This window comes from Monopterus albus, unplaced genomic scaffold, assembly GCF_001952655.1.
Source record: "Monopterus albus unplaced genomic scaffold, M_albus_1.0 scaffold99.1, whole genome shotgun sequence".
Lineage (NCBI taxonomy): Eukaryota > Metazoa > Chordata > Actinopteri > Synbranchiformes > Synbranchidae > Monopterus > Monopterus albus.
The window spans coordinates 1842987-1855936 of NW_018127979.1; the positions used below are offsets into that span (position 1 = coordinate 1842987).

At 38.6% G+C, this 12950-nt stretch overlaps 2 protein-coding genes across 5 annotated transcripts in view; both read right to left on the reverse strand.

Moving 5' to 3' along the window:
• Nucleotides 1–8000, reverse strand: part of tfg (trafficking from ER to golgi regulator) — a 16151-nt gene extending 8151 nt beyond the window's left edge. The window contains exons 1-4 of one of the 4 annotated variants that reach the window (XM_020609309.1): nt 7844–8000; nt 6018–6232; nt 5691–5774; nt 401–547 (exon numbers count right to left, since the gene is read on the reverse strand). In XM_020609309.1, coding sequence (XP_020464965.1) covers nt 401–547; nt 5691–5774; nt 6018–6201 — 415 coding nt within the window. In that variant the 5' untranslated portion in view covers nt 6202–6232; nt 7844–8000. Of the gene's footprint in view, nt 1–400; nt 548–5690; nt 5775–6017; nt 6233–7523; nt 7546–7825 lie in introns of those variants that run through there. The other 3 variants (XM_020609307.1, XM_020609306.1, XM_020609308.1) reach the window with 3 other exon arrangements.
• Nucleotides 8001–8926: 926 nt separating this feature from the next.
• Nucleotides 8927–10839, reverse strand: jagn1a (jagunal homolog 1a). The gene is made up of 3 exons (XM_020609513.1): nt 10765–10839; nt 9981–10080; nt 8927–9871 (listed from the first exon to the last, which is right to left on the reverse strand). Exons 2-3 carry the CDS (start codon nt 10067–10069, stop codon nt 9409–9411), a joined length of 552 nt encoding a protein of 183 aa, XP_020465169.1. The 5' UTR covers nt 10070–10080; nt 10765–10839; the 3' UTR covers nt 8927–9408.
• Between the last annotated feature and the right edge of the window lie 2111 nt (nt 10840–12950).

Sequence of the window (12950 nt, forward strand, 5' to 3'; positions counted from 1 at the left end):
ATCTTGATGTGAAGAGCCACCCATCTCCATGATGTTTTTCTATAGCCTATTACGTTCCTTCATAGAGTGCTCTCACACGTAAGCGGTTAATTAGGCGCGCCATCATGTGGTCGGAAAATATTGCCTTTTAATTATTCTGCCATTGGTGCAATGATAATGTATCTATTTTTTATTATAATTTAAAATCGCAATACCTCAATTTAAGAAAAAAAAAAATCGCATTAAAACGTAAATTTGAATTAATCGAAAAAAAATCGAAAGAATCGCCCAGCCCTAGTTGTAACTATTGAATCCGACTCTACAAGACAAACCCACCTGTTTGTTTCAGCACAGTGCCAGATGGCAGACTAAAGATGAACCCTGCTTTTGCACAGTACGTGTGTGTATGGGAGTTACTTACCACTGTCAGGTGCTGTAGCAGCCAGACCAGGCTCTGTGGGGGGCTCCAGGCTATCAAGGAGGTTGTTGACTTTATTCCTGAGCTCAATGAGCTCCCTGCGCAGGTACTTCACCTGACTGGACTCCAAAGGCCGTGGCTGACCATTCACTGTGGATAATAAGATGAAGAGGACCCAAATGAGCTAGTCAAACAAATCAGTGATATTTGGGAAATGTGCTTAAGCAAAGTCAAACATTTGTTCCATCTCTCTGCACAGCCAACCCATTTGTCTTTTAGACCCAAGTGTGGGTAACGGAGAGAACCTGAGGCCTGACTGCTTTTACAGAACACAACATTCTTTTTATCTGTACCATTTTTAATGGGATATTTTGTATATTTCTGAATCTAGAACAAATTTATATGATCATTTCACACTCGGGGCAATGCTGTCTTGAACTTTCTATGCTCATTCATGAAAATCTTGGTCTACAACTGAGTTATAAACCATGAGCTCCTATGAATATCTGGGTCAGACCGTACAGAATGTTTCAATACCCCAGCTGATAGTAACCCAAACAAAATTTGACAGGAATATCAAGCAGCACAGCCTCATACTCCAAGAGACTCTGTACTACACATGTAGGCTGATCATACTGAGCTTTTTTTTAGGTTGTCCTACATGCACATCTTGTTTTTGCATACATCTGTAACCTAGTTAGTTAGTACAGAAAAACAGCACTATGACATACAGTAACATTTAATGTAAAATAAATACAGCTGGTGTGAATTCTGCAGCTCACTGGTCTGGAAAAGCAGTTAATTCTACACACATATGTGTGCATTATGAATGATGATCTGTCCAAATTCCCTGAGCTTCACACTCTGAATACCTGAGATTACAGGGATCATCTATTACATTATTAATTTCACAAAGCCATTCACAACAGCAGCCAGACTGACAGAGGGTATCAAGAGCTTTGTCATCATCATCACCACACCCTCCCCACCCAACAAGCCATTCACTAACAATGGAGCTGGGAACAGTGGGAATGAGGGCAGTGGTTTGTCACCCAGCTTGCCAACATGCAGAATACACAAGACAAAGCTCAGTCTTTAGTCCTACATCATATGCCCCACAGAGGTCAGTAACTACCTTTATTTTCCGCCATCAAACTTGATTAAGGAGTGAAATGATCAATGTCAAAGAACAAATGCATTTCTCAGACAAGTCTCTCTGTTTAACAGACACACATGGGGTCATGAGGCACTGCGCCAAGACATGGCTGCCAAGAGAATCCAGCAACTGCTGCTTGCTTTGAATCGCAATATGTCCGAGGATGTAATATCCGCATGAGGTCATGTGTGATGATGAGCCTGAACTCTCAGAAAAGTAAAATTTTATTTAATAAAAAAAATTTCTTACAGCTCCCTGGCCGATAATAGCAACAGGGGGATGGATGAGGTGGGAACAGAGCATATGAAACATCATCATGCTGTCATTACTAATTCAAGAGTAGACTGAGTGTGTGTTAATGTATTTTAACTTTGTGTGAGTCATTTATCATTTCAAATCATGATTAGATGATCAAATTTGTATAATGCGTACACTGGCTTTGAATCTTGTTACTTTTGCCATATTCTGCAGACTACACATCTTAAAGTTTGACTTGTTTATTTTTGGTTATATTCCATACTCAAATCTCTACCAAAACTTCCCTTCCTGGCTCTGAAATGCCATTTAGATTATCCAACATCTGAACTCTACGACACAGGGAACACGAACAAAAACACATGCAAGCTAGAAACAGCCTGCCAGCAGATACAGTCCGCCAATATATCAAGCTGTATTTTGACATTAGCGCATTAAAATCATGTGGTGTATATGGCCTTATATGGGCATGTATATTTGCTGTGGTTGAAATAAAACGATCCCAAACAACATATTTTATCAGTACAATTCAATTCATAACAATGTGCTGCATATAAACTTTATCTTACTTCTATTCAAGACTAATTCACTAATATCTTTTAATATTATAACATACTAACAAGGGAATTTGAGTGTTAGTTTATGTCTGTAAAAACTCTTTCTATAATCTTAGCTCCAATACTGAACCTAAACAAAAAGCACTCATTACCCATGAAGCTGACATGTACAGTGGTGTGAAAAAGTATTTGCCCCCTTACTGATTTCTTATCTTTTTGCATGTTTGTCACACTGTAATGTTTCAGATCATCAAACAAATTTAAATATTAGTCAACGATAACACAAGTAAACACATCATGCAGTTTTTAAATGAAGGTTTTTATTATTAAGGGAAAACAAAATCCAAAACTACAAAGCCCTGTGTGAATAAGTGTTTCCCCCCCCTTTCAAAACATAACTTAACACTGGTTTATCGCACCTGAGTTCAATTTCTCTAGCCACACCCAGGCCCGATTACTGCCACACCTGTTCGCAATCAAGAAATCACTTAAATAGGACCTGCCTGACAAAGTGAAGTAGACCAAAAGATCCTCAAAAGCTAGACATCATGCCAAGAGCCAAAGAAATTCAAAAACAAATGAGAAAGAGAATAATGGAGCTCTATCAGTCCGGAAAAGGTTATAAAGCCATTTCTAAAGCTTTGGGACTGCAGCGAACCACAGTGAGAGCCATTATCCACAAATGGCGAAAACATGGAACAGTGGAGAACCTTCCCAGGAGTGGCCAGCCGACCAAAATTACCCCAAGAGCGCAGCGACAACTCATCCAAGAGGTCACAAAAGACCCCACAACAACATCCAAAAAACTGCAGGCCTCACTTGCCTCAGTTAAGGTGAGTGTTCATGACTCCACCATAAGAAAGAGACTGGGCAAAAATGGTTTGCATGGCAGAGTTCCAAGACGAAAACCACTGCTGAGCCAAAAGAACATAAAGGGCTGTATGCCATTATTCCTTTTCAAGCCATTATACTCCGAGTACAGTAATGCACTACTTTTTTAATTAGTCCTGTAAAACCCTGAAATTTCAATAGAATTTTATGCAACATAGGCTATGTTTTTACAGACAAAAACACTGTCTCATTAGGGTGAGGCCTACTGGTTGTTTTTGGAGATGCAATTCATTCATCTACAACTCCAAATCAGAAGAAGTTGGGACGGTATGTAAAATCAAAATTCAAACAGAAAATTGTAATGTAATGTGGTGTCCTGCATCACATTGAAAACAATACAGCAGACCATTATTTGATGTGATACCTTATCAGTTTTATTCTTTGTTCAAAATAAACACCCACTTCAATTCTGATGCCTGCAACACATTCCAAAAAAAGTTGGGTCGGTTGATTTCAGGGCCAGTAATGAGGTAAAACAATGAAATGATGATTCCATTTGAAACCGGTGATGTCAACAGGTGACTGCGATCATGAATTGGTACAAAATTGACATTCAGGAAAGGTCTAAACCTTTAGGGGCAAAGATCGGCTGAGGAGCACCAGTTTGCCAACGTACGTATAAAAAAATTATTGAAATGCTTAAAACCAATGTTCCTCAAAAAAAGATAGGAAGGGATTTGGATATGTCACCCTCTATGGTATGGCATCAAGAATTGTCACTCCTCTATAAAAGGATATAACCACATGGGCTCAAGATTAGTTTGGCACCTGTGTCAGGCACTACAATACATACAGTAACTGCGTCCATAAATGCCACTTGAAACTGTACCGTGCCAAAAGGAAGCCCTATGTCAACAGTGTCCAGAAGCACAGTCGACTGCTCTGGGCTCAGAGGCATCTGGGATGGACAATCACAGAGGGTCTGTCATGGACTATGTTCACACTGTAGGTCTTAATGCTCAGATCAGATTTTTTGCCGAAATCCGATTTTTTTTGCGCTGTTGTCCACACTGTCATTTAAATGTGACTGCCATCTGTCTCATGTGTGAACGGTATACGGCCCTGAGGTGACCCGCATGCGCAAAAAAGGACATGACGTCAGACGTAGCATACTGTGTTTGCAAAAATAAAAATGGATGCGGCTCGTGATAGCATGTGCGTAGCGATGTACCAGTTAATGTGCAATCGAAATAAAGAAATAATAAGAACATCAAGAAGGAGGAGAGCACAAATATTGCTTATGGCCTCGCCTCCTCTAGCGCAGAATTGTGACATCTGTCGCATTTCAATGACATAAAAATTGCATGAAATGCGACATGGCCATTCAGACTGAAGTCGCATTGCAAAACATCGGATATGTATCCGATTTAGGACCGCATATGAAAGTGGCCTGGGCCTGATTTGAAAAAATCGGATTTGTGCTGTTCACACTGTCATAAGGAAATTGGATATGGGTCACATTTGGGCAAAAAGATCGGATTTGAGTCACTTCAGCCTGCAGTGTGAACGTGGCCATGGTGTCAGTGCCCTTGGCAAAGGTAAGTTACACATCTGTGATGGCACCATTAATGCCGAAAAATACATAAAGATTCTGGAGGAACATATGCAGCCTTTAAGATGACGTCTTTTTTCCAGGGACGCCCATACATACAAGTCAAAGCAAAACATTACCAAGGCATAGCTGTAGAGGAAAAGGGTGCCAGTGCTGGACTGGCCTGCCTGCACTCCCGACCTGTCCCCAATAGAGAATGCGCGGTGCATTTTGGAATGTAAAATGTGTCAATGAAGACCCAGGACTTCTGTGCACCTTAAGACTTGTTTTCAGAAAGAATGGGCAAAAGTACAACTGACACACTAAATCACTCTGTGTCCTAAATGTCTTTTAAGTATTATGAAAAGGAACGGCGACTTCACACCATAGTAAATTGCTTTACTGTCCCAATTTTTTTTGGAATGTGTTGCAGGCATCAGAACTGAAATGAACGTTTATTTTGCTAAAGGCTGCGGGGCTACTGAATGACTGTTGTCTTAGTAGGGCTGAAACATATTTTAATTTAAGTTCAGGAACCAGTTTAACTGCCACAAAGACCTTTTGTCATGCAAACCACCTATTATGTGTCACACTGTTTTCTGAACCAGAACTTAGCAACACACACACACAACAAAATTCCACTCAAAATCAGTCGGAAGGGAATGCAGACAACTTCCATTTGAACACTAAGGTTTCTTGTATGAAACATAAACTGGACTGCCCTCCAGTGACCGGTGGCTGCAAGAGCTGATGTGAACCATCTTGATCTACATGATGATGCCATCATATGATTAAACACTAAACTTCTGCAGGGTTGAATTTTACACTCTTCAAGGAAGCCTTTACTTGCATGACTATACATTCCTGAAGGAGCAACACAAAGGAAATGCTTCAGTATCTTACCAAATAAAGTTAGTTTGAGTATTCTACTGCACTGGATGGCAAAGGAGAGGTCAGAACTGTCGAAGATGGTGATGAGGTCATCATCTATAAAAAGGGGAGGAAAAAGAGACCAAATGATTCACTGTATATAAACTTATCACCTACAAAGAAAACATATGTTAAGATACCAAATAACTTGATTCTTTTATTGCGCTTAAATGGTCAAGTGACCAAGTGATGTAATCAAGTCATTAGTATCATAAACTACACACTAGCTTATGATAAATAAGCTGGCCTATTGTCAACATTTAAATTCAGTTAGGACAAAGAGGTCATGTCCGGATTCACCTTCATCCTTGTATTTGATTGTAACCTCGTCGTTACTCTGCAGTTTGCCCCTGAAGACACGTTGCATCATCAGTACTAGCTCATCATAAGTTATGTCTTCATTGTGGATAGGGATGCGTCTGATGTCGTCGCCCAGCTGGGCTTTGATGATCAGCTTCCCGCTCAGGTCCAGCTGGCCATTCATGGTACCGTCCGACCTGTCCAGCTCCCACAGCCTAATGGAGTCAAAGGTGAGGTCAATCAGCCTGCAAATCAATCAATCAACCTGCCTGTTGTCCCAGCTTCCCTTCTGTCTCTGTGTCAATTACAGCCCATTCCAGTTTTTGTATAATAAAAACCTTTAGGAACAGTACTTGTCTATGCAGTTTACCCACAGTTGCTTAGTAGATACAGTATGTATCTGTCCTAGTGTGATTTTATGCTTTACAGAACCCAGTGAAAATTAAGATACAAGCATTGAAAAAGCCTGGTTTATCCACCCAAGTGTGATATACCATTACACATTAACTAAAAAAAATTAACAAAATGTATTCATCATTATAGTCAATATGAGGCATCAGGTAAGACAGAAAGGTTGCTGTGGGAGCAATTATATATAATTAAAATTTAAATAACTGTGAGATTACAATGAAATTAGCAGCTCCTAGGTACTGACATTACCATACTTTAAAGCAAGTGGACAACAGAGCTTTACTTCACTCTAGAGACTGCATCAAACTGCCTCCCCCTCTGAAACAACATCCGTTTTATCTTAATTGCAGAGTCTAAGGGTCAAACATCACCCAGTGAGGTGGCAAAGATTATTCTGTGCTACTGTAGACCTCCTTATAGACATTGGCCCAAATAATGAATTGGTTTGATAAAAGAATCAAAGCTTTCAACCAGGTTTGATCAATCTTAACAATAATAAGATAATAATAATAATAATAATAATCATAATGTGTTCACGTACATACCAGATGAGTGAAACTCACAGATTTTGTTTTTTATTCAATCAGACACTTGCATTATAACTGTAATCTGATAAACACTGACGTTATGTTTGCCTCAACAGTGTGGTAATTTAGCACGTATTTTGTGTAGTTGTGTGTAATCAAAGTCGGACTGACTACGTCGTTACCTGCTCATGGCCTAAACTGAATAAAATAGTTTCTATTGTGAATGTAATTCCAGAAATGCTACGGTTTAGCCTGTCCTAGCCAGAGGATGACTGGATGCAATGTTTCCGAGGTAGCTAACGTTTAGCTCGCTACAGTTCTACTATATGAGGACAGCAAAGTGCTATTTTCTACCGTGACCCATTAACAGTAATTGCTAACGTGTGCTAGGCCGTTCCAACACTGCCGTATTAACGGTGACACGCTGAGCAATAACATAGTTAACGTTAATATTCAGCTGTACAGCTGCACGGGTTGCAGTTAAATTGTGTCTTCATTTCACCTTTTAGCAAATGGTCAGCAAAAATCTGTTTCCTATGTAATTTATATTAACAAGTAACTTATTTACCTTTAATTAACATTCAGAGCTCGGAAAGTCAACATACTCTTATAGCCGTAATGTTTCAATTTGGCGTTACCTTAAATATGAATATGCTATTAACTTTACATATATTTGTTACTAACTTTCCCTAATCAGTCTTAACAGCCGCCTGGGCGAGCTAATGTTAGCGTAGCTCATTACATTAGCTCGCTAGCTAGTTAGTTAGTTAGTTAGCGTTAGCTTGTTAGCTAGCAACATAGCAGTCAAACAATGATAGGGCAGAAACTGCAATATGGTTAAAATAAACTATAATACAGTTGAAACCCTACCCCAAGAAAGTCTTTCACCTTAATCAGACGACTTGACCGCGCTGTACTTCACAGGTTTTTCCAAAACCGTGGACAAATATTAGCTATCCTAACTAGGTACCAGCATCAGGAAGAATCCTCCAAACTGTCAGCGTCAACCAGTACGTGGCATTCTTTACGCGCAGCCGCAGACCATGTGAACAAAGTACGTTGTAGCTCAAACATACAAATTTATAGTTGAAAAGCATACCTTTATTTGGTTTACAGTGCATATTTAGTCACATACATAGGCTGGTTTCTAATGCTGAATGAGAACATCTGAAAACAGTACAGACAGTACTGACAACAGTACAGGTACATAATGTGATTACCACCTTGCTTTTGTAATGGCTTAAATGCCCTTTGGCAAAATAACATATTGTAAGAGGTAGACTTAATGAAGGAGACATCATCAGATCTGCAATAAACCACTTCCTTTAATACATAAATAGATATTCCTAAGCAAAATTACAGTACTGCACAAACATTTTAGGCACTAAAAGTAAAGCACGGATGCTTGCAAAAATAATGGAATTAATTTATTAACTAACTTCATACAAACAGAAAAACTAAATCAAAACAATATTTGGTGTGAGCACCCATTTTTAAAACAATCCTCCTGGGTACACTTCCAAAGTTTCTCAAGGTACTTGGCAGGCACTGTATGCACTGCAAAGTGATCAAAACAATCACACTGCATGAAGTTGAGAGCAGGGCTCTGTCGGGGCCAGACCATCTACTGTCTTTCTTCTTCTTGTCACTGAAGATAGCTCTCTATGATTCTGGCTATATGTTTTGGGGTTTTTTCTATGTTGCAAAATGAATTTGGGACCAATTAGATGCCTCACAGAAGGATAAGGATAATCATCTTTATTTGGCCAAGTATGTTATACACAAGGAATTTGTTTCTGGTATAGAACCAAGGCAGCCATCTGCGGCGCCAACTCACACCAATGGCTCTAATTATCAGGGGCGACTTAGGAGTTCAGTGTCTTGCCCAAGGACACTTCAACATGTGGACTGCAGGCACTGTGATTTGAATCTTCAGCCCTCTAGTTGGGAAACTGCTCTAGGATAAAAATCTACTGCAAACATCTAAAGTGCCAAAAACATTTTCACAGTACTGTCAGAACTGTATAGGCCTTCCCTTTTGTATTAAGTACACCTTGTATTAAAGGCACCTCTACATCTATTATGTTCAAATAACAGCATCATTTTATTACGGATGACAACCATGTCCTGCTCCTAAGTGACCTCTTTCTGTACATGGACAAAAATAGCAGTTCAAACTCAGCGATGAAAAGGTTGGAAAGTAATTGAATTCCAGTGTTTATTTATGTGATTTGATGTCTCACTTGATTCAATCATTAATAATGGGGGCCAACAAACATAAAATCAAGTTCTTCCATAAATTGTACAGCTTATACAATTTTGCAGTTGTGCCAGTTTCTAAAAACTGATGGTAAATGGTAACACAGCATAAATAAGTGGACAAGCATATGTCTCCTAACTCATGAATTATTGATAAAACACAGTTTTGCCCAGTCCCAGCTGTCTTCACTCTGCTATTTCCTCTTCTTCTCCTGAGTGGCACTGAACCATGAGTCTAACAGCTTTTTCATGTAATATAACTGCAAGGCATGCACTTGAACAGCAACCACCATGATGAGGTACATAACAGCCACTGCAGAGAAGCCAAAAATGAAGCGATAGGCCTTTCCATTGCGGTAGAGCTGCTGTGCTACAGGAAACATCTCCATTCCACCATAAATAAGAGGTGCAATAGAGAACAGCCCTGCACTGATCATGGATATAACCAGGTAACTGATATTGTTCTTTGGAAGTGACAGGCTGCTACAGAGCAGAGGGAGGAGGCTGAGGAGGTAGGGGTACTCCCATTGGTATGGCATGGAGACTATGTCATGTGACACCAGGTTGACATGGCTGACAGTCACCTGTGCTGCCACCAAGAGCCAGATGAGGAAATGGACCAGGTTTAACTTCCGGACCTCTGACTTCAGGGATGCACTGTAAAACAGAAAGCAGACAATCATGATGTGTTAGAAGTATTTATTGCCATTTGCAGATAACATTTACAATTAATGAGTGTTATCAGAAATAGGTAAAATGTACTTGCCTCATTTGGTAATGTGGAGCCACCTTTTCTCTATGTTTAAAATCACTTCCATTGGTGCCAGCAGCTCTGGGACCTACACGTGATGTCATGTCGAGAGAAACTGACACACAAAATAAAGCCTTTTTCAGAAGCCAAAATTTGGAAGAACTGGGGCTAAAAATAACTATTATTTTGTTTGATTTAGTAATTTGGTGTATGTTAGAAAATAGTGCAATATACACATCACAGTTTCCTAAAGCCCAAGGTGATGTTGACCAATCGCTTGTTTTAGCAGCTTTCCAAAACAAAAAGATATTTAAAGATATTTCCTTTACTATCGCAAAAATGAAACTTTTACAACTGGAAGCATTAACTGTATATTTGTCGTATTACTTGAAAAGTTGTTTTGGGATTATTAGCCTATTACTTTCTATGGTCTAGAGACACATATGAAAACACAGACCGATGGATCAACAGTAACAAAAATGCTATCAGAGGGGACAGAAAATCTTATAAACAATGACATTATATCAACCACAATAACCAGTACTGTTGTATAAATCTTATACCAAGATTCTATCAGCTATTTAAACTGAAAAGGGATCAGGGATCGTGCAAATTAGTTTGGCTGCTGTACTATTATGAAGCGGGCTAGCGCGTTAGCTGCGGTTGCTAACTAACGCCAAAATAATTATGAATAATCGTTACAGAAATACGTAATGTATGGTGAGACTCGCGTGGCTTTACCGTCAACAATAGCAACAGTGCAAAGCCATATTAAATCTATCTTAATAACACCACTTACCGCTGATTATTTCCTTAAATCTGATCAAGCTAGTTGTTTAAATTGGCACAAAGAAAAATGATGTTGCAAACAGATGTACGCATGCGCACAATATCTAACCGGAAGCCCTCCCACCGCAGCATCAGCATCTCTCCTCACAACACAATCGCCTAAAGCGGTGATACCCATTCGCGATGTGAACTGTGAGGTTTCCGAGGTTTCATTAAAGTTCACGGATAACCATTTTCAGAAGTATTTCTTTTAGCGATTTTAACTTTGCTGTCTTCATATTTACAATACTATGCAAAAGTTTTAGGTATTATGGACTTTATCATGATACTGTCCTTCAGAGGTGCATTTTCCAAAACAAATGTTCAATTAAATTTGCACTTGGATATCCCTGGGGCTCTCTGGGTTCCTGTATTCCTTGCCCACTTTGTCCAGTTGGCAAGGAGCCTTATTTCTAAGAGATATCTTAAATGACAGGAATTGTACAGCGAGAGATTGTAAAGGGCTGATCTTGTGTATTCTTTATTATGAACTTAGTGTGCCAAGCTTGGGTATCTCTTATGCTGATTGTCCTCTGTAACCTGATTACAAAAACAATGGCTTTCCAGGCAATTATTACCCTATGAATGTTAACACAATTATCATGATGACTTTTGATATTTGAGGATTAAACTGACCAACCAAACATATGTTTTATAACATAATTATTTCAAATGTGACCTACATTTTAAAGCTGGACCACATAACTGCCCACAGAATGTGATTTTTACAACAAATATGCCTAAGCATAGCATCTCACATGTTGTATTGTGTTATTTTTTCAGTGTTGCTGGTATCAATCTCCTTTTATGAAGAGAAATGTCATCAGCCAAGTAGGTCACTATTAGAATCCATACTAGAAGTGTCAACCAGGAGACATGTGACCCAATAATCCTGCTAACATTTTTACAGTAACTGGCCTTTCTTACACTTTGTCATGTTGATAAAGCAGCCTCATTCAAATGTGTTGCTTTCTGTGAGCTTATAAAATAAATGTCAACATGTTCTTTTAATTAAACAATTTTTATTTAGAAAAAAACAACAAACAATAATAACAAATATGAGACATTAAGACAAATTCTTGGATTACACTGAAAATGTTAGCACCATGGTTAAAAGGAGAAATATGCTTGATGCCTCTTTTATAGCATGTAGGTGATGAGCAATTACAATAAATTACTGACATAACTGCTGTTACCAATTGCTGCAACATTTACTACCTGCTTTGAGTCTATTAATTCAAATACAAACTGAAAACCTAAGAGTGTGGCATATTAAATGAAGCAAGTATTTTCCACAGTTTGTTTTCCAATTATGTGCACTTATACTGCCATTACAATTAGAAATGAATGATGGGATGTCACTCTCTTGATTGGAACACCATTTAATCTACATTGGTATTATTTTGTACTATTGCCTGTACAACTTTACATGTTCACAGGCAAGGTCTGTGCTAATATTTACAGTGTCACACATATAGTTAGTGACTCAGATACACTTTACAGTCTGATATTTTCTGTATGTTGTAGTGTTAATTATAGTGTAAGGAGTGGTTTTCATAGTTCAGAGCAACTGGTGTGTTTGTTTGATCTTTGAATTTTTTCACTAAAATTGTTTCTTGACCGCACTACTCAAATAAAACTATATGCAAACATCAAAACATAAAATTAATATTACATTCTTACCCGTCAATTCTCACTCATGGGAGCAATTGTCAGACAGCAGAACACCTGCTCAGGTAAGATTTAATGTGTGTTTATTTAATTTTGACTATCTAATTTTCATGTGCTTCCACAAGTATACACATGAATTTCCATTAATAGTCAATCACTTAAAACAGTTTGTCTTTCATTTGCCTGAAATGAAAGTCATTCAGGGTTCCTCCCACTGTTATTTATTTATTTATTTGGTAATGCACAGATGAGCTTGATAGATTGGTCTATTGAAAATCAGAATCAGAGTGTACACAGTCAACCTTTTCCCAAAACTTAGTCATATGCAGGTTACGCAACCAGAAATGTGTTTATCTCTAAACATGTACAAACTACTTTAATGCAAACCTTCCAGTGATCTGCACTGTCATTCTCAGGTCATTTTACATTCTGGTCTTATCAACTGAGAGACAAAGCCTATAATTATCAAAAGGCATGCATATGGCA